This window comes from Malania oleifera, chromosome 3, assembly GCF_029873635.1.
Source record: "Malania oleifera isolate guangnan ecotype guangnan chromosome 3, ASM2987363v1, whole genome shotgun sequence".
In the NCBI taxonomy this organism is placed as follows: domain Eukaryota; kingdom Viridiplantae; phylum Streptophyta; class Magnoliopsida; order Santalales; family Ximeniaceae; genus Malania; species Malania oleifera.
The window spans coordinates 48,958,003-48,985,150 of record NC_080419.1 but is presented as its reverse complement, the minus strand read 5'-3'; the positions used below and the strand labels follow the sequence as shown (position 1 = coordinate 48,985,150).

General features: G+C 36.0%; 1 protein-coding gene across 8 annotated transcripts; it reads right to left on the bottom strand.

Annotated features, from left to right (window-relative positions):
* On the bottom strand, positions 1-26,468 carry LOC131152083 (high mobility group B protein 15). Of its 8 annotated transcripts, none has more exons than XM_058103709.1 (7): positions 26,340-26,468; positions 24,637-24,898; positions 12,024-12,102; positions 2,212-2,374; positions 2,024-2,134; positions 908-1,305; positions 1-821 (listed from the first exon to the last, which is right to left on the bottom strand). In XM_058103709.1, the coding sequence occupies exons 2-7, from the start codon at positions 24,864-24,866 to the stop codon at positions 375-377; spliced, it is 1,428 nt and encodes a 475-aa protein (XP_057959692.1). In that variant the 5' UTR covers positions 24,867-24,898; positions 26,340-26,468; the 3' UTR covers positions 1-374. The 8 variants fall into 8 exon arrangements, with proteins under 8 accessions (XP_057959692.1, XP_057959689.1, XP_057959690.1 ...); XM_058103706.1 differs by having other exon boundaries at positions 26,158-26,346; XM_058103707.1 differs by lacking the exon at positions 26,340-26,468 and adding an exon at positions 25,895-26,069.
* Between the last annotated feature and the right edge of the window lie 680 nt (positions 26,469-27,148).

Sequence of the window (27,148 nt, the reverse complement as noted above, 5' to 3'; positions counted from 1 at the left end):
TAAAGAGTGAAGTTAGGTTCCTTGAGTTTGCACATAAATTCGATCTGTTAATGGGCTAGTTGGAGTTGGGCATAACAAAAATTAGCTGTCTGTGATGGGTCAACCAACTGCAAATGATTGAAAAAACCTAGTCGTAGTGCTTTAATGCATCAAATCTGCACTTTACTACAAAAATGCCAGAAGCAGACTCAACATAGGAACCATTTCCAGAATAGAAAGGAGACTACTTGTAACAGCATTGCGGTTCCACAGAGAAGCAGCAGCATATTGCTGGAAAAAGTATGAACTACCATATTCCAATGCTCGTGGTTAGACTAGCTACAAAGAACAGGAAAGAGTACCAACCATGCACCCACCTCTTGCAATATATAATTTTATTGATCTTCACTACGCACAGATGGATCTTTCTGGGTCTCTACCAACAGACTGCCCAGGCTTTCTTCGCCCTCATCGCCAACCTTATGAACCCTCTTCCTCAACTCGAAAGACTCTTCCTCAGCCGAAGTCTCCATTCCAGCAGCGCTAGAGTCGACACCAACTCCCAAATCAGGAGACATCTCCATCTCTGAATCCTTATCCATGGTCTTATCCTCCTCAGTATCAGTCTTCCCATAGCTACTCTCATTTTCTGGAGTGTGAGGAGATTCTCCTTCTCCAGTTTCAATCTTGGCATCTGCTTCCGCCATTTCCACATCCAGCTCAGGAAGCCGCTGCTGAATTGGCACCGCATCACTGATAACTTGACCCCTCAATCTCTCCCTGTAACCTTCCATTTCTATTCTGTATCTTTCTTTGTCTTGAATGGCTATCTCCTGATAAACCTGAATTCCACAAATAAAAGCAGGGTTGAAGATCATAAAGTAGGTTGAATATACAAACAAAATAGCAAATATACTATGGTTCCTACCGCCTTTTCATTTTCTTTTAGTTTGGTCCACAATTCACCAATCATCCTACTAATCTCCCTGTCCTTCCCAGGATGAAGTGGCTTCAGTCTGGCATGCTGCTCAGCAAAGAAAAAGTTGTACCCACTTCTATTAGGCTTTGGATGAGCAGGATCCCTCCTCTTTATCTCAGATTTCCTTCTACGCCGACGACGGGTCACACCCCTTGTTGAGATACTGTCATTATTATTGACAAGAACACTAAAATATTGTGGCACTTGGCATGCTGCATTCTGTGAAGGAGCCTGATAAAGGACGCCTTTTAACTTTTCTGAGCCAATTGTAACGGTAACAAGATACCCACTCTCAAATTTGCCATCAATAACACCTATCACTGGTGAACCTGCAGAAGGTAGACTCGCTGCGACCATATAAGAGGTGGCATTAGTTACACTACCAGTCAGGAAACAATAATATCATGCATATACTCCCGTTACACAGATACGTGTCAGAATTCCAATACAGTATGGCCAATAGTCGAATAGAAAACCCAAGAAATATATGAGAAACTGCATAGTAGATACAAATAAGACGCATGGAAAATTTACATTAAGCTACACAATAGAAGATTAAATATGAAATTCCGATCAATTGCGGAATAAGTATGAAAATTAATGCAAAATTAAAGTTCATTCTCATTAGATTTTACAGCGAATTGTTTGAGTGGTGGTGACATAATTCCACATATTCTTTTATTTCCCAGGACTCCCTGTGAGCCAAACAGTCATTTTGTTGAACTAGCAATAGAAAACCTGGAAGTTCACTTTCTTTTGAGTAATAAAATTATAAATGACAAAAAGAAGAAACCTTCAAATACAACACTTACATTTCAATCAGAAAAATATATCAAATCCCAGTAAATTATCATGCCTCATATTATAAGTGTGCCAATCATCTAAATCACAAATTTACAAGCATAATTGTATCAAAAATACTCCATAAAACAAACATGTTTTGCTCAGCAAGAAAGATATATGTATTCCCCAACTACACACATACATTGTAAACAATCTCAAACTAAAGATGACAAAATGCCTCTCTGAGGGCAAAGAACAGGAAGAAGACAAAAAAGAAGAGACCTGCAGGCAAAAACTCTCTAGTTTTTATCCTACGCTGTTCTGGTGATGGCACTGCATGTTCAATGGGCACATGGGCTGAAGTTGGTGTTACACATGGATTCTGCAAAGCATCTGCATAGGGATTGGGGAACAACATGAATAGGCTGACAATATTAATAGAACAAGTGTTCATTGTTCTCTACACGCACCAGCAGTAAAGGGAGTCCAAACCCGGGCCTTAAAATAGTAAATTTGCTCATAGTGGTGAAGCAAAGAACCATAGTATTTGCGCAGCACAAACGATGCATTTGTTGCAGTAGAGGGGAAGCTGAAAACAGCAGTCACTTCTTTCCATCTTCTCTCTCTAATAATCTGTTAACATGGCAAGAAAAAGCAGAGCCATAATGGGGGAGTCCGCATTATCTGTAAATATTTTAGAGAGAGAGAGAGATGAAAGTTCTCACATATACATATTCCTCCCCCCCCCCCCCCCCCCCCCCCCCCCCCCCCCGCCCCCTCTTTTTTCTTTTCCAAACTCAAAAGATAAAAAAAAAATCAAAATATATGAACAGGTTCAGAAAAACAAGGACAATTAAAAAATTTTTGATAACTACTGCAACTCCAACTGTAGTTAGATTCCAATTTTTTTGTTTCTTGTCATCAACCTCATCAAACACACCCGCACAACTCACACCACGAAGGCAAGCTAATTTACTCTCATGCCTGCTCACTAACTTTACAATGCTGGGAAAAAAATATTGGAAATGATAAATTTCCCAAGCCCAGAATAGATACAATAAAATGAGAAAAGTTAAATAGAGTAGAGAAAATGACACCAAAGAATTTTTACGTGGAAAACCCATAAAGGGAAAAACCACAGGAGCGTAGTCCACTTTAAACTTCCACTATGATGATAATTGGGTTACAAAACTTCATCCTAAGGTGGATACCACTCACAATACAAAAAATTGTATTCTTCAATTTGTGGATAACGACCCTCATAAATTGGCTACCTCACTATTTATCTTTAAGAGTATACTGAATACTCTTAGCTTTCTCTGAATTTCTCTGATGCATATGAAGCATCCTACGTGCAGAAGCTTCTGCTTTTGTCAACAGTGGTGGGTTGTTTTCTTCCTTCCCACCATGATAGGTATGGTAGGTGCTGGCTCACCCACCATGATAGGTGGCAGTGGCTCACCTACCATGGTAGGTGGCCGTCATTCACCAACCATGGCGGTCGTTCAAATTGCTAGCCATCATTCACCAACCGTCTGCTGCTTTTGTCAAAGTGGGTAAGTTGTAGAAGTTTTTCTTCTTCTGCAATTTGTCAAAAGAAAACAATTCTCCTACCCTATTCTACCAACTCTTTGACACATAATGGCCACCTTTACATGAAGGGACCCATCAAATCTCCCCCTCCCGACTATGTGGAGGGTTCCATCAGTCCTGTAGTAGCTTTGCAAATTTCCAATTTTTCTCTAGGTAGAGATTTTGTCATCATTTCAAATCCGTTGTCGTTGGTATGAATTTTATCAAGTTGTAATAGCTTGTTCTCCAACACTTCATGTATCCAATGATACCTGACATCAATGTGTATGGATCTAGAAAAGCTGGATTCTAGCTGAGATGGATTGCACTTTGACCGTCACAATATAGGACATACTTTTCTTGGCATTGTCTTAACTGTTTTAGGAACTTTTCATCCGCAAGATTTCCTTACAGCCTTCAGTAATTGCGTTGTACTCTGCTTCTGTGGTGGATAGAGCAAAACACTTCTGTAGTCTTGATTGTCACAAAACTGCTCCCCCTGCAAATGTCATTAGATATCCAGATGTGGATTTTCCGATATCCACATCAACAGCCATATATGCATTTGTGAAACCTTCAAGTAGAGAATTAGCTAGACCTGGAAAAATGGGTAAAAATCTGTTAATCCGGACCAAATTCGACCCGCTTTAACCAACTATAATCGAACCGTTTGTTAAATGAGTCGAATATGGTTTTCCATTTATATCCGCCCCCTTAATGGGTCGGGTCGGGTTTATCCGACAGATATCCACCAACTCGCTTAAAAGCCGATTAATGATTAACCCATAAAGCCCAACACCCCCCCAACCCACTTACCCACAGCCAATTCTCAGCACAGGCCACAGAGAGCACACAACACTAACGTGACTACGTCTCACTCATCTGAATCTTTTGATTCTTCTCTCATTCTCTACGTTCTCACTTCCCAGTTCCCATTCACTTACGTTTAGGATTTCATACTTTCATTTTTCGTCGCCGTCGTCGATTGTCGCCCATCGCTTGCTCACGGAGCCTTGTGAGTATGTAACAAGCCTCGCCTCGCGGTGTTGCCGTACCTTGGCCAATTCGTTGTTGACCCATCGCTCTCTCACTCGAATCACTCGCCGTTACAGTGTACACTCTTACTCTGTGTACACACTACACTGCACAGACAACACTTTACAGTTTGAAATCTGAATCTTCTCTCATTCTCTGCACTCTCACTTCTCATTCACTTTCGTTTAGGGTTTCACTTTCATCGTCGTCGCCGACTACCGCCCATCACTTGCTCGCTACTTCAGCTTCGCGAACCACAAAACTAGGTTCAACTCTCTCTCTTTTGGAGAAATTTGTCTCATGAGTTCTGACTTTTGAGTCGTTTGTTGGTTTCTGATTTTTTTTTTTTTTATTTTTCTGATTTTTAATTTTTATTTTTGGTTTCATTTCTATAATTTTTGACAATAATACCAATCAGCCCATAAAAATTGTCTTAAGTTGTATTTGAGGTAATTGATTTCGAGCTTTGTACTTGGATGGTATTCAATATAATTTCACACAAAATACAAATTTGACATCCAAACTTTATGGTTCCAAACATGTGTTTAGAGTTACGTTATTGTAAAAAAATAGTAAAATTATGTTTTGAAATTGGAAAATATTTGGACAAAAAAGGGAAAGTCAAAATATTTTACTTTTTTTATGATTGGTTATGATACTGTGTAGAAGAGGAATTAGCCATATAGTTTGGTTCTATTTTGAACTAGGGAAAAAATTTAAAAATGAAAGAAAATATGAAAGATTCTACTTTTATGTATTTAATCACAGAGAAATTTGAAGAAAATACAATAAAATTTTGAACAAATTTCTCATTTTAAATTTTATCTTAGTTTTTAATCTTATTTGAATAATCTTTATTTTTAATAGTATTAATATAGAGAGAAAATACAATGAAAAAAATTATTTTCTTATTATTTTATTTTCTTTTCATAGAATCCATCTACTTTTTCAATTATTATTGTTTAATATATTGAACATAACAATATTTTCTATTGGTACAACTCTTTTAAGTCACCGATAACTCTCCTTTCTTCCATTAAAATTGAGCCTTAAGTGTCTATTTTGAGTTGGATTGGGACTAATTTATTATGTTTTAATGCTTACAGTTTTACTTACATGAATAAGAAGTTGTTAATTAGTATAAACAATTGAATTATTGATATAGTTACTAGAAAAGTTAATACACAAACTAATCACAAGTTGTCGTATACAACTTAAATTATTATGACACAATGTAAATTATTAATAAAATTATATTTGAGAATGGCCGATTATCCGCCCATCCGCGATGAATTATCCGACCCGAAACCGCCTAATCCGCCACTTAAATGAGTCGAATATGGATTATGATTTTTTCACTCGATAATCCGCCTTATCCGCCATGGATTATCCAACCCGATCCACTTTTCCAGGTCTAGGATTAGCATTACCAAAACATAAACATTGATTGGTTGTACCTCTAAGATACCTAAGTATCCTTTTGACAACTGTCCAATGTTCCTTATTAGGATTTGAAAGGAACCTACTCATCACACCAACTGTGTGAACAATATCTAACCTTGTGCATACCATGGCGTACATCAAACTGCCAACTGCCGATGCATAAGGAACTTTTGTCATTTCTGATTTTTCCTTCACATTTGAAGGACACTGTCTAACACTCAGCTTGAAATGACTAGCAAGTGAGGAACTGATAGATTTAGCATTGTTCATATTGAACCTTTCAAGAACCTTTTTAATATATTGTTCTTGAGATAACCAAATTTTTCGCTTCTGTCAGTCAAGACTAATTCTCATGCCGAGAATCTACTTAGCTGGCCCCATGTCTTTCATGGCAAAGGACTTGCTTAGCTCCCTTTTAGCTTGTTAATTTTGCTGACATCATGACCAACAATTACCATGTCATCAACATATAGTAGCAAAATTATAAAGTCACCATCAGAAAATTTCTTGGTGAAAACACAGTGGTTTGTAGTTATTCTGTTGTACCCATTTTGCTCCATGAATGAGTTAAACCTTTTATACACTGTCTTGGTGCCTCTTTCAGTCCATATAGACTCTTTTTCAGTCTACACAAGTTTTTCTTTACCTTTAGCTTGGAACCCTTCAGGTTGGTCCATATAGATCTCCTCATTAAGATCACCATGTAAGAAGGCATTTTTCACATCAAGTTGTTCAACCTCCAAGTTTAGGTCGGTTGCTAAGCCAAGAACAACTCGAATTGAAGGCATTTTTACCATGGGTGAGAATATCTCATCAAAATCAATGCCTTTCTTTTGACCAAAACCTTTTACAACCAACCTTGTCTTGTACGACGGTTGTAAATTGTTTTGTTCATTTTTAACTTTAAATACCCATTTGTTCTTTAAAGCCTCTTTACCTTGGGGTAACTTTACCAGGTCAAATGAGTGGTTCTCATGCAAGGATTTCACCTCCTCTTGCATGGCTTTTACCCATTCATTTTTGTGTTTATCATTAATGGCTTCCTGGTAACTCTTTAGTTCTCCCCCATCAGTCAGCATCACATACTCACTAGGAGAGTATCGACGACTTGGTTGTCGCTCTCTAGTGGACCTTCTTGGTTGTGGTTCTGTTGGAACCTCTTCTAGGATTGGTTCTAGTTTAACACTATCATCTGTCACAGTATGATCATCAGATTTTGATGTTGCTCCCCTGTCAACAGAACTTGTAGGTGGGGATACGGGCTCCAGCTTGACTGGAGCTTCATCTATCTGTGACTTCTCTGGTTTCTCGAAATATTCAATTGTCTGATCTTCTAGAAACACCACATCTTGACTTTTGATGATCCTTTTGTTGATAGGATCCCAAAGTCTATAACAGAACTCTTCATGAACATAACCCATAAAGATACACTGCTTGGCCTTTCCATCAAGCTTTGACCTTTCGTCCTTTGGGAAATGAACAAAAGCCCTGCAATCAAATACTTTCAGATGTTTGTAAGAAATATCCTTGCCTGTCTAGACTATTTCTGGTACATAATAGTTCAATGGAACTAATGGAGAAAGGCTGATTAAATCAACCGCTGTCCTCATTGCCTCTCCCCAAAAAGGTTTTGGTAGTTTTGCATTTGAGAGCATACACCTAACTCTCTCACAGATGATTCTATTCATCCTCTCTACAACACCATTGTGTTGAGGTGTCTTTGGCACTGATTTCTCTAGTTTGATTCCAAAGCTTCTACAATATTCTTCAAATGGCCCACAGTATTCACCGCCATTGTCTGCACGTACACACTTTAACCGCCTACCAGTTTCTCTTTCAACTTTTACATGAAATTGCTTGAATACATCTTGCACTTGATCTTTAGTTTTCAAGGCAAAGGCCCACACCTTTATAGAATGGTCATCAATAAATGTTACAAAATAGATAGCACCACCAAGTGTTTTGGATCACATTGTACATACATCAATGTGTATTAAATCTAGAATATTAGCTTTTCTCCATGGTGCGGTGCTACGAAAAGCAACTCTGTGTTGTTTCCCCCATGATGTAATCAACACAGGTATTTAAGGGTGTACCTTTGATTCCTGGCAAGAGTTCTTTCCTAGAAAGGATTTTAATCCCTTTCTCGCTTATGTGAACGAGCCACTTATGCCATAGCTAGGTGGGAACTTCCTTTCTTGCTGTATTTACCTCTCCTCTAGATAGCTTATTTTCTGTAATATAGAGGGATGTGTCTTTCTTGCCTTTGGCTACCACCAAATTACCTTTTGTGAGTTTTCACTTGCCTTCACTAAAGTAATTACTGTAGCCGTCATCATCAAGTTTTTTGGTCGAAATCAAGTTGAGGCGGATGTTAGTAACATGCCTCACATCTTTCAAAAGTAATCTACATCCAAGGTTAGTTTCTAAATAAATATTGTCGATTCCGAAAATTTAAGATGTACCTTCATTTCCCATCTTCACATGTCCAAAATCACCGCTAGTGTAAGATGAGAAAAAATCCAGCCATGGGGTTACATGGTAGGAAGCACCTGAGTCAACTAGCAATGTTAAATCTTGACTTGCAAGATTGACACTATTGTCATCTCATACAATGACAACTTCATCAACGATGGTTGTGGTGTCATTTGTATGGGGCTCATCTTTGTTATTTCGGTCCTGATTTTTGGACCGTTCCGCCTTTAATTTCCTACATTCTCGAATGAAGTGTCCAGGCTTACCGCAATGATGACACTTCTTGTCGCGTCTGAAGTTTGACTTTGATCATCCCTTTGGACTTTGGCCACAAGAATTTTGACTTTTTACTTCTATCGCGCCATTATGGCTTTTCTTGATTTTCTGTGACAAGCGCGTCAAACTCGGGAGTACATCCCTCGTCTATTCTCTAAGACTCTTCGTTCAATATTTTGTCTTTTACCATTTCCATGATAAGTTTGCCGTCAGGAGCTAAGTTGCCGACAAACACAACTAGTGTCCCAACTCTTGGTCAAAGAACTTAGCAACAATAATGCCTGCAACTCATCATCTACCATCATTTTCATAGAGTTGAGTTGATCTACAATACCTTGGAACTCACTCATGTGTTCTAAGACATTGTTCCCGTCTTTGTACTTTAGGTTCACAAGTCGTTGCATTAGATTTGCTTTATTCTGTGCGGTTGTCCTCGCATACATTTTCTCCAATTTTTTGCCAAAGAACGTAATCATCGTGTTTGTTGGCAAAATTTTGAAAAATGCTCGTCAATCCATTGGCAGATTTGAGCGGTACAATTCCAATTTAGCACCGCTCAATCACGGTCTGCAGATGATGGAGGTTTGCTACTAGTATCGATGACGACCAGCATTGTTGATTTGTCACTGTCCTCCAAATTGCATAGTTAAATGCTGTTACGATGGGCTTCCACGGATCTTTAATATATAAAAGATTCTCCATCTTTGGCCTCCAAATTGCATAGTTAAATGCAATCAATCTGATTATGTTGTCGGTGCTCTCCTCCATTTAATTTGTAGAAATTGGGAACCTCGCTCCGATACCACTTTGTTGGGAAAAAAATATTGGAAATGATAAATTTCCCAAGCCCAGAATAGATAAAATTAAATAGGATAAAATAAATATAGAGAAAATGACACTGAGAACTTTTACGTGGAAAACCCGTAAAGAGAAAAACCACAAGACCATAGTCCACTTCAAACTTCCACTATGAAGATAATAGGGTTACAAAACTTCACCCTAAGGTGGATACCACTCACAATACAAAAATTATATTCTTCAATTTGTGTATACGACCATAACAAATTGGCTACCTCACTATTTATCTTTCAGAGTATAATGAATACTTTTAACTTTCTCTGAATTTCTCTGATGCATATGAAGCATCCTATTTATAGGCAGTGTGCCTACGTGCAAAAGCTTCTGCCTTTGTCAACAATGGTGAGATGTTTTCTTCCTTCCCACCATGGTAGGTACGGTAGGTGGTGGTGGCTCACCCACCATGTTAGGTGGTCGTCATTCACCAACCGTGGCCGTCATTCACACTACTGGTCATCATTCACCAACCGTCTACTGCTTTTGTCAAAGTGGGTAGGCTGTAGAAGTTTTTCTTCTTCTGCAATTGTCAAAAGAAAACAACTCTCCTTCTGCCAACTCTTTGACACATATTGGTTCCCTTCACATTGAGGGACCCATCATACAATTCCATGTCATTTGGTACATTTGCTTTATTTTATAGCATGTAATCTTAAAGCTGCAGTCAGAATTTAAAGTAAAGCATGAATTTGGAATTATTTTTAATATGCATTTCACATTAACAATTGAATTGTTCCTATGGCTCTCAAACTAATGAACTATATTTCTCAATTGCAACATCATCCATGCAATTTTTTATTAAAATTTTTCATACAACTCCGATTATGAAAATCAATGCAATTTTTCATTAATGACTTCCAGTCACATTTATCTGGACCCATCAAACAATTCCATGTCATTTGGTACATTTGCTTTATTTTATAGCATGTAATCTTAAAACTGCAGTCAGAATTTAAAGTAAAGCATGAATTGGGAACTATTTTTAATATGCATTTCACATTAACAATTGAATTATTCCTATGGCTCTCAAGCTAATGAACTATATTTCTCAATTGCAACATCATCCATGCAATTTTTTATTAAAACTTTTCATATAACTCTGATTATGAAAATCAATGCAATTCTTCATTACTGATTTCCAGTCACATTTATCTGGAACAAGGAAAAAAAAAACTAGTAATTTTGGTAGTTTTATGAAAACCTCCTGCAAAACAGTTCTGGGGACTGACAGATGAAATTTATTGTTTTCCATAGAAATTCATTGAAGATCTCCACTCCTTAGTACATACAGACCATATGGTTTACTGGGTATCCTGGGATCACACTGCATTCAAATTTACCAAGCTGAAAACTCTTTGAATGAATCATGTTTTATTCCAACAAGCTCGACAGGCAGAAAACCGCAAAAGTGGAATTTTATCTTCTCATGGAAGATGGAAAACATGTCCTGGCCTTCTCCAGCCTCCAAAAGCAGCAAACTCTAGAAGCTAGGTTCAGAGATTGAACATTCTAAGCAGAAACCTGCCTTAGGGATTGATTGTTGAGGTGGACTCAATACACTAATAAATAAATGTGTACTAAACAATCAAGCCTACAAACTGTGTGCAAAGTCATACAACATAAAACACAAAATCAGACTATTTCATTTTCGTGGGACATTTTACTGCTGCATACATTTGTCCTCATATGTGATGAACTTCAGATGTCAACACATTTTTCTAATTTACACATTATCCACATGCATCCACTGAAACTTCTCTACTTAAGCTTTAGGAATAAACATCTTTGCAGCTCTCCCATGGAGAACTAGGTATCACTCTCTTCCCAATTACATTTATTCCTCAACCACAGTTGCATCTCAGAAAATGTTGAAGACCCTAAAGCACAAAGTAAATCAAAACGCAATCCATGTGAAAATCCATACAACATGTAAATTGTACTCAGAACTCCAAAGTTCCACCACAAAACTTGATACCAAGCTTCGAACCCAGTCATTATCTTGGCAAGGTCGAAAGGTAGAATGCACAGGGCTGAAATTTTTTCTATAAAATAGCTGTTAACAGCTAGAATGCTTGATTCAACACATAGTATTTTCTGCCTTGATACTCTGGCATGTCATGCTTCTATGTTAGAGACATTATTTTCCATATCTTGACATCTTACCACCTTTATGTGAGTATCTCCCAGGATCAACCAGCCAAAAGCTAAATATACTATCTATGACTAATTCACCTCACTCTGCAAATGCAGCAAATACCACTCCATCTCCAGTAACTTGCCATGGATCAGGAGAAATACTTCCTATAACAAGTTGAAAACTTTCAAACAGGATGCATGGAAAATCACCTGCTGCTTTGCACAAAATGAAAATCTACAGCGAGACTCCCTAAGCAATTAAAACACTAAAATGCAATTTTTTATTCTATTCTATACTTTAAAATGTTTACATACTTTTTAACGCACAGATATTGTATGACTTCTTTTTGTTTGTAAGAGAAAATATCAGGCATAGCCATTGGCATCCAATTCCCAAGTACTTATGGCAGCAACACTAAATCTTTTTCTTTCCATTTGCCTCAAGTATAATGTACCACAGAAACTGATCAAAAGAGAATAACAGTCTAACCTTCTCAATGCCACCACGAGAAGTTACCTCCACAAAAAGCCGATGCAAGTCTAGTTCCTTCCCCCCTATTATAGGAATCCTGCAGTTGCCAGAACAAAATAATAAATGTCAGAGAAAGCATGGACTCAGATATAAGAACAAACCCAGATGCTAACACACTACATGTAGTGTTGCCTCTAACAGTACTACCATCATATAACAACACACTACATGTAGTGTTGCCTTTAACAGTACTACCATCATATGACCCTTCTGAATTCATATAGATCTTGCTGATGGCTTTAATCAATATTGATTGATAAAGGAAGTTTAGAAGAGTTCAGTGTGGGATGAAAAAAAATCAGTAAAACGATATTATTTTCCCACAGATAGAACCTTTCTGCTAAATCAAAATTAAACTCCTCACATATTTCTCCTCTCCTTTGGGCTCCTTTCTGCTAGCAGGGGGAAAAAAAAAAGAAAAGAAAAGAAAAGCCTTAGATAAGAAAATCTTCCACCATTAACCTAATTTTCTAACAATGAAACTTAGGAGTCCCAAGCACATCCACTGATTTTCAACCTTTTTCTCCCCATATGCAGCAAAGATGCCAAAAAAAAGTCATATTGCAAAGCATCTTTGCATCATTGTAACAGCCAAACAGAGATATGAAAAATAAGCTTAAGCATCCTTCATGATACCCCTGTTTGAATCATTCAAACTACAGGCTTCAGACGAAAAAGGACCAAGTAATAAAATATCAGAGATAGATGATCAATAGATCATCAGTGCTTGCACATTATGACATTAGGAACATATGAAAATGAAATATGTCCCACTTGCCTTAAACATGTCACATATAGCAAACATTAACTATTAGAAAGTCCACAATTTACAAATGTATTCAATGTTAGGGCTATAAAAAAACAGATAAGCACATCAATAAATGATGATTTTCGGATATTTTCAAGAGATGTAAAAGAATAAATGAAGAAACATTTGTAAGAACCATTAAACTGGACATAATTTCAATTTTTATTTTTGGATAGTTGCCTCTTAAGTCAGCTATTAAAAAATTCATTACTAAGAATGATTTCAAAATTCCAAAAGTGACTGGACTTAACATAAAAATTAAATGTTCCAACTTAAAAATAAAAGTAAAATATCAAATGAAAGCAAGATAATTTCAGGTCCAGTAAAACATTTTTTTGCCAAAGCTAAATAAAGACATTATAATTTCATCTCTAACTTAGTCGTATCAAATGAAAGCAAGATAATTTCAGGTCCAGTAAAACATTTTTTGAACAAACCAAATTAAAAACATTATAATTGCATCTCTAACTTAGTCGTAAAATATAAACAGATAAATGGAGTGCTAAAGAAAGGTCTGTCTCAAAGAACAGTTTCCAATGAAACCCAGTCTAAAGGAGCAGCAAAAAAAAAGAATCAAATCTTGAATGTGTCAACTGCTGAAAGAGGAAAAGAATGAGAAACAACCTTGCACATGCATTGATGTGTCTCCTTCCACAACACTGGCAAGCAGCTGAAGGAGACACTAGGTTCTCCAGAATCCAGATTATATTGTCCAAGGGAAAAAATGTGGACGTGATTGATGGAGAATCAACTCACGCCAAACAAAAAATGTGAGGGTGGTTGAGGGAGAATCAACTTCACCAAACCAACCATAAGAAAAATATAACTGAAAATGCATTGCAGTCAGATATGCATCTAAAAAACAACTAACATAACTGCACAAGTTCAATAAGCACCACACTCAACACACCAATCATAAGCACAAAAACAAAGCTCGTGCTGGAAAATTCATAATCACCCAAAATAAAATATTAGAATGATAGAGCCTATTTTACTTTTGTAAATGCGCAAAATTACCACTTTGCCCTAAATTATCAAATTGATCAATGTCAAACATGGATGCACATATTAATCAAATTAAGTGTTAATTATATCATGTTTGCATTCTTGCAAGAGGTCAATATTGACCATAGAGACACTTGGCAAGGTCTCTAACAATCCTGGTCTTGGGGCGTTCCAGAGAGTCTTGGCTTGGTGGGCTTAAGTCAAGGTTCCCTAAGTGGGTCCCTACCCACTTAGCCTTCTCCTAAGTTGCTCAAGCCTCCGTGCGTCAATAATGACGCGTTTTTGTTTCCTTTCTTTCTTCTCATTCGAACCATGTGTCATTGCCAGATTCATTCAAATAAAATATCTTCTTTTTCATTAATTGAGATGCTTTGTGTCAATCCATTATTGGAATCCTTAGTCCCACTAAGTAGGGTCAGCTATATGAATCCTTTTCTGCCAACTTATGCGATCGTGTACCATTTCTTTTGATAGATTCAAGGATATTAAATCCTTACTCACTATCTCCTCCCAAATTATTTTAGGTTTACCCCTACCTCTTCTGTTGCCCCCCACAATAACTATGTCACTCTTCCTCACAGGTGCACTATGTGGCCTACGTTGCAAGTGTCCATACCATCTGAGTCGTCCCTCCCTTATCTTACCTTCTATAAGAGCTACACCTAACTTACCACGAATATGTTCATTCCTTAATTTATCTTTCAATGTTATACCACTCATCCATCTAATCATTCTCATCTCGGCAACTTTTACTCTTTGGATATTATGTTTCTTCGTCGCCCAACATTCCTATCCATATAGCATAGCTGGTCTTATAGCTGTCCTATAAAACTTCCCTTTCAATTTTAAGGGTATTCTACGATCACATAGCACACTTGAAGCACTTCTCCATTTTACCCAACTTGCTATAACTCTATGCATTACATCTATAACATGTTTGCATTCTTGCAAAAGGTCAATATCATCTGCGCATGCTAGGATTGGCCATAGAGACACTTGGCAAGGTAATCCCAGTCTTAGGGCGTTCTAGAGAGTCTTGGCTTGGTGGGCTCAAGTCAAGGCTCCCTAAGTGGGTTTCTACCCCCTTAGCCTTTTCTTAAGTTGCTCAACCATCCGTGTGTCAATAATGACACGTGTTTCCTTTCTTTCTTCTCGTTCGAACCATGTGTCATTGTCGAATTCGTTCAAATAAAACATTTTCTTTTTCATTAATTGAGATGCTTTGTGTCAACCCATTATTGGAAAATAACATCTTGTGTCAATTTGTCTCCCCTCTACAAATAACCCCTCACGGGGGACTTTTTTTTTATGTTTTGTCTCTCTCCCTTGATAATTGCGTCGTTGTGCCTAGCCTGTGACGACTCTCAGCCACATGGATAATTAGTAGGTTCAATTCCTATTGGATGCACGCCCTCTCTCTCTCTCTCTCTCTCTCTCTCTCTCTCACACACACACACACACACACACTCTTTGGATTCTTAATAGTTCCCCTACAGCAATCAAAATATCTTCATCCACCATAATCTAGGCTTCAGCTTCTCAGGAATTTCCCTAGCTCTCCTCTCAAGGCCCTCTCCAGAACTCCATTACTTGTGCACAACAAGCCTCTCCTCCCTTCTCAAGAACCACCTCCACAACTTTAACGTACAAGATGAGTACAACATGGGTGTTCTTTTGTAGCACATGATTGACCTAATTCTCTTTCTTGATCTTAATTTTGGAAAATTATAATTTCATCCTAATTCATTATCTAAAATTAAAATAGTTATATCAGATAATAATTGCAATGGCTTTTTTCAAAACACTCAACAGAACAGCACTATGACTTTGCTTTATATATTTGAATGGGACTATGGGTGGAGGCTTGTACTTGAAGTCTTAAACAGTTAAGACCCCAAAAATAGTCCATACAATAAGTAGACATGTTGTTGCAATTTACTTTTCCCTTTCTGCCTCGTGTAATTAATCAAAATGCTGAATTCCACATGCAGAACTTATATTTGCAAGTATTTTCCAATAAATTTGCCAAAGATAATATAGTTCCATTGCAATGCTACAAAACATGCCACTTTTACCATCACTCTTTCATTTTATGCAAGGCAACAAGGAATAAGTGCTGTCCACCCCACCCAGATCTTAATGTACAGTAACACGCCCAACTGGAGAAAAAAAAAATGACAAATACACAGACGCCATTTGTGCTAAAACTTTGCACAAAACATGTATGACGTCCATTATGATCATTAGGGAAAAAAAATTAAGCTCACAGCCACTCCCCAAAATAAATGTTGTTATGTGCAATAGCAAGAAACCTTTCACCTACCATGACCATTTCCATTGGATCAAAAGGTTTAATCTCAACAGCAACCTCAAAAAAATCATTTTTATAGAAAAACCTCTCCATTGGCAAGGCAGGTCAGGCTAAGACTTACTGAAAACCATGTAGAATATCTCCAAATTAAGTAATATAAAGTTGAATAATATTTGTTCAATACTATCTTGCTACTATAAATTTGTTTATGAACCTTGTCACAAACTAATTTACAGTTTATGCTAGAAAAGAAAATGTAGAGGAAGAACTGTCCTTATTTGTGTACATCTTGTGACAGCTTAGATATTCGTTATAGCATGCATCAACTATCAAAATCTAATTTACTTTGTTTCTTGTGCAAGTGTCATGGTCCCACATAGTAGGAATTATAAGGATGGTTCAGGCTCCCAATTATGTGAGGCATCTTTTTAAGGACAAAACTGCGAGGCCAGCAGCCCAAAGTGGACAAGCAAGATGGGAGAAGTGAATTTGTTGACTTAACTGGAGTTTTCAATCCTATTTTGATGATAACAAAATGAAGGATGCTTTAACATATGATGTTAAGTGATGTGTTTTAGGTAAAAGAACTCTCAAGGTTGATAAGTTGAAGCTCAATGTTAATCTAGTGAAAGCACCTCAGAATATTGAAGGCAAGGAATAACAAATGAAGAAGCTTAAGGATAAGCAAACCCAAAGTCAAAAGTAAACCTCAAAAGGTTGAAGGAGGCTGAAGGATTTAAGAATACCATAATTAGAAGAACTGTTGTAAGTACTTCAAAACCAAATGTCATTTAGATATGTGAAGCTCTTATAAAATCAAAAGAAACTAAGAAACACTTTGTTTTAAAGAGCTTAAAACATGTTTTTGAAATTAAAGTAACAAAGGCCTTAACGGAAGGAAAGTGTTCAAAATAAAAAGTGAGTTTCTGATAAGCAGTGCACCTGACAGATAACTGTCTGTCTATGGACAGACGACTGGCAAGTTAAAGGGTTTAATAAAAGTATTTTGGGTTTAAATTTTAACTATGATAGATGACTACTATGTCAATAAAAGTATTTTGGGTTTAAATTTTAACTATGACAGATGACTGCCATGTCATGGCAGACGACTGTCACGTGGAGCAAATTTTAAATCTCAAAGGGAAGCTTCTTTTAAAATTTTGAATTTTAAAGTTTAATCAACAATTTAATGTTTTTTCAAAGTTAACCTAATTTGATATGGACAACATCTTTCAAAGTTTTGAATTTCAAAATTTAATCAACAATTTAATGTTTTTTCAAAGTTTACCTAATTTGATATGGACAACATCTTTCAAAATTTTGAATTTCAAAATTTAGTCAACAATTTTAATGTTTTTTCAAAGTTTACCTAATTTGATGTGAATGTTGATCTTTCAAAATTTTGAAATTCAAAATGAAATGTTTTTTTCAAAGTTTACCTAATTTGATGTGGAAGTTGATCTTTTAAATTGCCTATAAATACCTCGTTGGGTAATGAAAAAACACAAGACTAGAAAACACAAGAAAAGAGAGAAATCAGACAAAATTTGAAATTCATCTTGTGCTGAAATTCTTCTGAAGCTCTTCTTTGCTCACATCTTTTGCTAGAGAGGAATTCTACAACTTTGGTAGATTGAAAAAATCAAAGTTCGGTTCTGGGTTGCAATTCCATTTCTCTTTTAAACAAACCATTGGTGACTTCTAAAAACTTTAGAGCTTCATATATTCTATTTTGCTTTGGTTTTTTGAAGTACAATTTACATTTCAATTTGTACAACCTGCTTTAAATTTTGGGAGTATTTTTTGTACGCAGAATTTATATTATATTCTTGTAGATTGTGACGATTCCAGGTTTGCTGGATCGTTGGCTAGGCGAGGGATTATTGCTTAGAGAGGTGCTCTAGCCTTCTAAAGGAGTGTATAAAAGTATTGTTCCACCCGGTAAAGGACCAGGTTTAGTGAATCCTTTGGTGGTTTTACCAAAGGCGAGGACGTAGGCTGTGTTGAAGCCGAACCTCGTAAAATCCTGTGTCTCACTCTCTCTTTCCCTTACTCTTTATTTTCAGCATATTTATATTGCGTGGATGGTTTAAATTTGAAATCATATACACTACGTTTATTTGGAAATCAAACAAACTTAAAGTTTAATTTTGATTTGGGTTGCGGAAACCGAAAGGGAGTACGTTGGTTAAACCATACTTTGCGGAAACCATACGGGAGTACGTTACTTGGTTAAAACACCTAAAGAAAATTAACTAAGAGTTTATTTGAATTCTGAATTTTGGGAAGAGTGTGGATGTGTGGTTGTAAATCATATAAAAGAAGCAAATTTATTTTAACAAGCATATCATTCAACTATAAGGCTTGATTCATATTTATAAGGCATACATAAACAAATAACCATCCTAATTTCTTACTACTGTATATCTTAATTTTGGTTTGGTTGTTTGCCTTCAAATTGTGTTTGGTTAGTTTGGATAGTGTGGTTAATTGAAAGGTTGATTGGTGATTTAGTTGTTTAAGTGCTTGTGTTGTTGATTCTATAAAAAAAAACCAAGTTATTGTTTGACAAATTAAACAAACAAGTAAAAGAATTAGATAAACAATAAAAGAAGTTAAGTATTCTTAAAAGGAATTAAAAAAAAAATTTTTAAATTCCCAATTCACCCACCTCTTGGGAAGCTATCCTAATTTCAGAATTCATATAGTGGACCCCACATAGTGTGGGCTTATGACTTCATAGTTGTTATGGGAATGATGAAACCATGCCTTAAGACTCCACAGAGGTAAGAGGAGCCACAAGACTTCAAAGAAGACAATCATACTCGGTCAAATAATCACATATCACTTACTAGTCAATCAGAAATTTTAAATCTCCTTAGTGTTAGCTGGCATATTCTAGAGTACCAACAACAGAGGATATGTCTATCCACATAAATGCATATATGAAATTAGTTATCTGATCTGCATAATAGAATTTTGAAAAAAGAGTGAAGAGAAGGAGCGTCAAGTGATTTTATCCAAAATATTTGAAATTCCATTGCAGAGAAAATTTTCATGGGAGGAAAATAAGTACCAGAAACATTTTGAACAACACAAGGCATTCAATATGTATCTAACTTATAAAATAATGAACGCTGGAAATGCCTCAGTATGGTCAAAGCTACGTAGGCCTTTTAGTTTGGTCAAAATTTTCAAAGAACCATGATGTATATTTAAGACCCAAATGGCTTAAAACTCAGCTTATTATCCAAATTTGGTCAAAATTCTCAAAGAACCATGATGCATATTTAAAACACAAATATCTTAAGACTCTGCTTATCATCCAAATAAACTTAGAACACTTGTGTCTGTCATGTTAAAATATAAAAAGGTAGAAGGATCAGGCATTTCATTTGCAAACCAATAGGAAGGTACTAAAGAGAACTAAAAAAAATTAACTAAAAGATAGAAAACATAAACAATAAAGAAATAGATAAAATGATTTGAGATTCCTTAGCAATATTCATGCACATACTGATTTCTTGCAACTAGATACAAACAATAAAACTATAAGCCACAACAGTCTTAAGCTTTTAGGAAGATCTTACGATAACTAAACAATGTACCATTCATTTCCAGATAGAAATAATGGATATACAAAAACTGCCAGGTACCATGGGAAACAACACTAGTAGAACTTTTTAATCTGTTTTCATATTCAAATTCAACTAAGCAAGTTGTTATCACATTATTTGAAACTGCAAGCAAATGGAATCCTGAAGCTCTCAATAACTACTAGGAAATGAACAGAAAATAGATCCATCGTTTGAAAACAAATATGGAATTCTCATCACAGTAATCACATGACAGATTGAAACCATCCAAATGTAATTATCAGTAGTTAACAAACATAGCTGAAATCCCATAATAACCAACAAATTCCATATTCAGCACAAACACATATAACTAATAGTAGTCCTCCAAATTTCATTCACTAAAGCTAGATAAACTTTTCCATAATAACCTATGCTTTCTTAGATATTATATCAACTGGAAAAAAAAAAAAAAGAGTTATTTATAACACAAATAAACGAAGGAAAAAAAAAAAGCCTAATAAGCAAATTTATTAGCAGCTAGCCTACAAAAAACCGACTCAAGAAACAGTGGCAAAAGGCTAAAATATTCATTGGTGAAACATATGATGTTCTTAGCAAAGTTCTTAGCACTTGATATTGCAGTTCTTAGTACATCATAAAAAAGGATAAAATCTTTGTAAATCTGTTTGGGATAAAATCTCTGTAGTTCTGTTTGCAGTATAAATTTTAGATGAAATTAACAAAATAAAGAAAAATATATACCCAACATTTTACTCCCATGTAAACTAGATTAAGAACACTACAAGGTGATGCCATGGAGACATGGGACAGCCAGTGGGCCGAAATTCAATCTTTACCATATAAAAAAGTACAAATAATGTAAATTATTTTGCAGACAAAAATATCAATATTTTTTAAAGCACAACAAATAATACAGAAAAAAATTGAAGTATAACTAGAAGTACATAAACAGAAATTACTTTAGACAGCAATATGAAGTATGGTATTCATTGGAATGGGTGGCACACTAAAGGGGTGGAATTGGTTCTCAAACATATCCTGGAAATTTGTCTCTCAGGTTTGTGGCTTTTTCTTTCCTCTCCCTCATTTTTCTGTTGTTGTTGGGGATAGGGATTGCTTTTGGGAAGATATATACGTGGGTGAGACTTTGTTCAAATACCTTGTGCCTCAATTGTATAGACTTTCATCTAAGAATAATGCTCCTCTTTCTGAATTTTTTTTCTTTGAGGCGTATCTTGGGACTTCCATTTTCTCAGGAGTCTCAATGAGAGAGAGATAGAAGAGTTCACCTGCTTGTTGAGTGTTCTGAATTCATTCATTCCCAAAACCAGGGCAGGTTGTAGGCTTTGGATGGGGGACTCTACCGGTTGTTTCTCTTTAAGTCTTCTTTTGTTCATTTGACTAAACCTATTATTCCCTGTCCCTTTCATCTGGATATAGTAGTCTGGAAAGCTGTTGTTCGTTTTAAGATTCGAGCTTTCATATGGACTGTGGCTGTCAACAGGGTTAACACAAATGACTTGCTTCAGATTAGGAGGCCATATGATGCTCTCAGTCTGATGTCTTTTTTATGTGTGGCAAGAAAAGTGAGACTAATTGTCATTTATTTCTACATCGGGGAGGTGGCAAGGGTGTTGTGGAATAATTTGTTTTCCTGTAGCTGTGAGGATCGGGTGGCTCCAAAGACTACTTATGATTTCATATTGATACAGGTTGGGGCTTCGAAGGAAGAGAAAAAAGAAAAGGTATTGGTTTAATGTTGCTTTCGCTGTATTGTGGATTATTTGCCTTGAAAGGAACGCCAAGATATTCAGAGATCAGAAGACTCCAACACATTTGATTTGAGAGAGTTTCATTTTTGGCTGCATTTTGGTCTTATTCTTTTGGTATTTTTAAGGGTATTTCGCAGTCCAATATCCAGAGGGATTGGAGGTAGCATTGATGTAAGTAATTCATTTCTTTTCCTTTTGTTTTTGCTGTAAAGGAGGATCGCTTGTCTTTTTTCTATAATTTTTTCTTCTTTCTTACACTAATGAAGTTTATGTCAGCTAAAAAAATTTACCTCACAGAGGTTAAGCCTAAAAAACTGTGTATGGCTTCTATGTGCTCCCTATACCAGTCGGAAATACCATGTTTTTATGATGGTGTATTGATTATCTTTTCACACCAAATGCTTCCATGATCTATTATTCATTTTTGAACTTCAATAAGGATATGTACTAGTTATCATTCATCATTGCTATCAATCAAAATGTTTGATTCACAATTTCACATCAAAAGGTCCAAAAAATGTACATTTGGCTAAAAAACAAAAGAAGAGCAACAACAACAACAACAAGCCTTAAGTCTCACTAGGTGGGGAAAAGAAAAGCAACAATTGCACAAATTTTAAGTGGACAAGTCCACAAGATGTACCCAAAAAAAAAATGGGGATTATGTAAACCCCTCTGGAATTTTTAATGTACAACTATTGTAAAATGTCTAATATCATTCATATGAAAAATAAACTTGACTAACCTGACTAGTGGAAAATAAATATTATGAATAAAATCATATACCTCAAAATGCCCTCACAATAGAAAATGCCAAATTTCTTTAAAATTAGAACAAACTAACTAATTGACCACAAAGCAAACAAAAGCAAAAGAAATAAAGTAAAATTGTCAGTTATTAACTTGCAGAAATGTTACAAAAATTCATCATAGCAAACAAAAATACCCTGAGTATTTCAAAATGACTTCCGTATGTCTATCACTTGACAAGCTATTATATCTCTACATCTTTCAAAATATTTAAGGACCACGCAAACTGCAATTGGTAAAAAGATAATAGAATTACAAGAAATTACATGGTTCGGCACTAGGCCTGCGTCCACAGTCAATCCGGCAAGTTTACTATCTAGGCATACAGAAATTACAACAAGAGAGTGTCACTCCTCTCCCCCACCATTGTCAAAAAACCACAACCCTTTCCTAACTCAAGAAAAGAAATTTATGTTGGAAGAAGAACCCTAGGTGAACACCTTTTACAATTGACTCTCTTTTGAACTTACACTCACACTCTTAACTCTCTACCCACAGTGCAGCAAGATCCACTCCTTATATAGAGACCCTACATGCATATTATGTCCAATCACCCAATAAATAACCATGCCACCCTAAGTCAAGACATGACTGGAAAATATGCTCTAGCATCTTTGGAAAATTAAGTCAAACACATTGTGCAAGGAGTCTACAAGGAAGAAAGAACCAAGTTGCAAAAGTCAACCAAGCATGGCTTGGAAAGATGTGTCCACTTACCAAGACTAATAAATAACTCTTGAAAACAAGCTTAGCATGGCAAAGAAGCATTTATGCCCCCCATGCAAATGATCAACTTCCAAACACTCTAAATTTCTTCTTTACATTTTATTTTTATTTTTATATTTTATCATTTGTTTGGGTTGGGACCCACCACATGAGTTGGACCAAACCAACAATATTGTACCTATATACCTCTTAGTTATAGGCTTATGGCTAATTATATTTATGCATGCCTATCATGTAATCGCTCAACACTAACTTGATTCGACTTTTCTCACGTCAATTAAAAGAAAAATGGGACCTATTAGTATATGTACTATAAAATGTAAAATCGAAACAAGAGTGATAGTGACAAAGTACATTTAATATATTCAAAATATCATGTACTCGTGTGATGAAATTTCAATTTTTTTTTTTAATAACCTAGGTAAACTGTTTGATATTTTTAGGATTATAATAAAAAATTTAAAAAAAAAAAATCATTGAGATATATGTTATAAGTACCACATTTTGGGTCTGGTATGCAATGAAAAATATAAATTCCTTTAAATAATTTCCACTATGCTTGGAATAATACCTAAATAGGATTCAATTTAATTCAGTTCAGTTCAATTAAATTCAATTCAATTCAATTCATTTACCAATCCAATAATGCTAGTTGATATAGAAAGAATTAAAAGAATTCTCTTAAATTATTTTTCTGTATTGCAAATGGAAAAAAAAAATAATAATAATAATAATAATAATTGTACTCATTTTTTCCTATTAAAGAACATTTAAAGAAGGATTCATAAATTGGGCCAACAATAGTATTTCATCCCTGATTCTCACAAATTTTTACGTCTGACCACTTTTGGTCAAACTCATAACATGCATCTTTTTCAGGATCATAATTCTGGCTAACTCTATTTCTTGCATTCCAAGTACTAGATTTAACAAAAAAAGAAAATTACAAATGATGTGATCTACAGATCCTTTCATTCCAAACAATGCATCCAAGTGTGTGTAATGAAATCAGAAGCATGGTTCAAAAAAAGTAATAAATTATACTAGAAACTCCATCTCTAAAAAGTCAAATAAATTAAATATATTTTTTCCGTACTATTCATTCCCTTGTGCTAGACAATATTTACTAGCCTTCAAAAACAGGTAATACTTTCACTCTTTAAAGAGCAAAATAGCAGAAATCCAAGGGAATGCTCAAAATGAGGTAGCTACCAGCATGATGTTTAGCACACCACAACGTACAGTCCATAACAAATACAGAAACAATTCCCATATGTCCCCACTCAAAAGGATCACATCCTAATCATCAAATCAACAAGAACGTTTAGATTTACAAACGATTTTTCCTCTCTCCCCCACCCGTGCCCTCTACCAAAACACAAACATCGTCTTCTCTACATAAAAATTTGAAAAGATTCGAGGAGACAGTGGAGGTAGACAGTGGAGGTTTAGTGGGCAACAGAGATTTTAAACCAAATTAGCCTCTTGCACACAAAACAAGAAAAATAAAAAATAAAAGAAATTCGAAAAAGAAGCTTACATGAACTTGGTTCCCATAGAGGAATGGAGCTTCTCCAATGTAGACATGAAATGTTGTGGGCTGGCAACAACATCTTCATATTTGGCGAGAGGTGGTGGGTATGGATGGTAGTATGGTACTCCTTTCACAGCCAAAGGGCTCTGGTTCACAGCAGCAGAAGATGACGCCTTTCCCAACTCCTTCCCACCACCCCCATGACCTTCCTGCACCCTCACTCCCCCTTCAATCATAGCCAACTCTACACCTCACTCCTAATTCCTCACTGCAATAAAACAAGTCAAATCCATTATACAATCGAAGAAAAAAATCATTCATAAAGAAGAGAGAGAGAGAGAGAGAGAGAGACAAATGGGATGGAAACTATCAACAGAACCATTAACAGGTCCAACCAACAACATGTAATGGCATAAAAAGGCCAAGAGGAAGTTGCGGATAAAACAAAATACGCATCAAAGAAAACTGCCGGGAAAATCTAAAAATACAAGAGCAAACAAAAAAATAATTTACTACCTCTGTGCGGGATCAAGAGGGGATGGAAAAGGATCAAGAAAGGGGAGAGGAAACAGACAAAAGAAGAAAGAAGATGAAGATGGAAAAATAAACCACAACAAATAAAAAAACAGAGGAAGAAACGCCAGTCTAGGCAGAAAATCAACATGCAAATTGGCAGAGCATTGAAAAGACAAGAGAAACCACCTTGTCATGGATTTATGAAGGAACAGAAGATCAACAACCTCACTAACAACTCCTTGTAATGTAACAAAGCTATAGAAGGATTCAAAGCCCAAGAAAGGCATAGGGTACAGCAAAGCTGTCACGGCCATGAATTGCTTCAGAGTACAAAGGATTGAACGGGAAGACCCCATCAAAGCACACCCCTTGCAAACCAAAGCCTATACAACACAGAGGCCCTTTTAGGCTCTGCAAATAAAGAACACACAGATGCAGAGTCTGTGCCCCCCACAACCCCAACCCCAACCCCAACCTCAACCTGTCTCTCTCTATCTCTCTCTCTCTAGGGTTTACAGGTCTACTGGGCCTATGATCTTGCCTGACATTCCAAAGATACGACATCCAATGGGTACTCTGTGAAACTATAAATTTATATCATTAACAAAGTCCAAAGCTGCCATTTCCTTCCCCATTGGCTCTGCTGTAGAGGAAGATTTATAGACGATACCATGGGTGCGGCTTGCTTGTGGGGTACCCGCCATCAATCATAAAAGGTTATTCCATGAAACACCAAAAAAGAACTCACCTTTGTCGAAGACCCACATGACATTTCATATCAGAACTGTCCTTCCCCACTCATGGATGACAATTAGAGAAGTAAACTAATCATAATATAATGCAAAAATATTATTATTTTCCCCCTCTCACTCTCTATCTCTCTTTTTTAAAAGCGCATGGGCGCTGTTAAATGAAGGAAAGAAACACAAGAATAAAGGAAACTGAGATGAAGGAATGATAGGGAGCAAGTGAATATTATAACTTATAAGTGAAAAAGAAAAAGAAACTTACCAAGAGAAAGGAAGCTAGGGGTTTGGGTTTGTGCAATCAAAGTGGAATGGAATGGAATGGAATGGCATTACAGAAGAAAGCTTTAACATTCCAAAGGGCAGTTTTTCACTTTATAACAATTTGGTAATGTTTGTGATCATGATTAAGGTAAAGATAACCAAAACTAAAACCCTAATATTCACCTTATCCAAAGAGACAACTTCACCCTCATCCTCATTAAGGTGGTAGGAATTCATAACGCAAGTGACAGCCCTCCCCCCTAAAGGGCAGTATTGATTTTTCACTGCCTTTGGGAGGTGAGCCCCTCCCCCCTACACTAATAATGGGTAGGGATATGTATAGAGTACCTTTAAATGTGACTAAGATTTATTATCATAATATTATTATTGAGATTTTGATGGAAGAGGAGAGGAGTGGGGCGTGGGAATGAGGAGGACACGTGGCATTTGACTACCGGTTTCAAAATGGGATGAGATATGGATGCCGTAACAGAAGCTGGTGTATTTATTATAGGCAATTACAGTTTGGAATGAGTCCCCACCAACAGCACTAGTCCTCTTTTCTCTCCCAAACCTCCTATCTTCTATAAAGCCCTTTTTGACTCCTGATTTAGCATATTTAATTCTCTTCTATATGATCCCAACTACCCATCCTCCATTTTTACTACACCAATATGTGGGCTATGTTTCTCAACCCTTTTGGACCTTCAATTCCATCCTCTCTCTCTCTCTCTCTCTCTCTCTCTCTCTCTTCTTTTCCTTTTCCTTTTCCTTTTTTTCTCCTTTATCCTTTTTCCCATTACTCAAAGGCCTCAAGTTAAAATTATTTAAATTATTAAATATGTGAAACAAAGATACACGTGTAATTTCAAATATAAATGTCAATATATATATATATATATATATATGTTATCCCTCCTTTTAAAGTACATGAAACTACTGGATCTTATAAATTTTTTAATCATTTTTTTAAATATTTTAAAATTAAATAG

Excerpts from the sequence above, each read along its gene's own strand:
- LOC131152083 (XM_058103709.1), bottom strand. The coding sequence starts at position 24,866 with ATGATTGAAGGGGGAGTGAGGGTGCAGGAAGGTCATGGGGGTGGTGGG. Across the intron at positions 12,103-24,636 it reads TCTATGGGAACCAAGTTCAT|GATTCCTATAATAGGGGGGA; the intron begins GTAAGCTTCTTT and ends TGGCAACTGCAG. Across the intron at positions 822-907 it reads TAAAAGAAAATGAAAAGGCG|GTTTATCAGGAGATAGCCAT; the intron begins GTAGGAACCATA and ends TGTGGAATTCAG.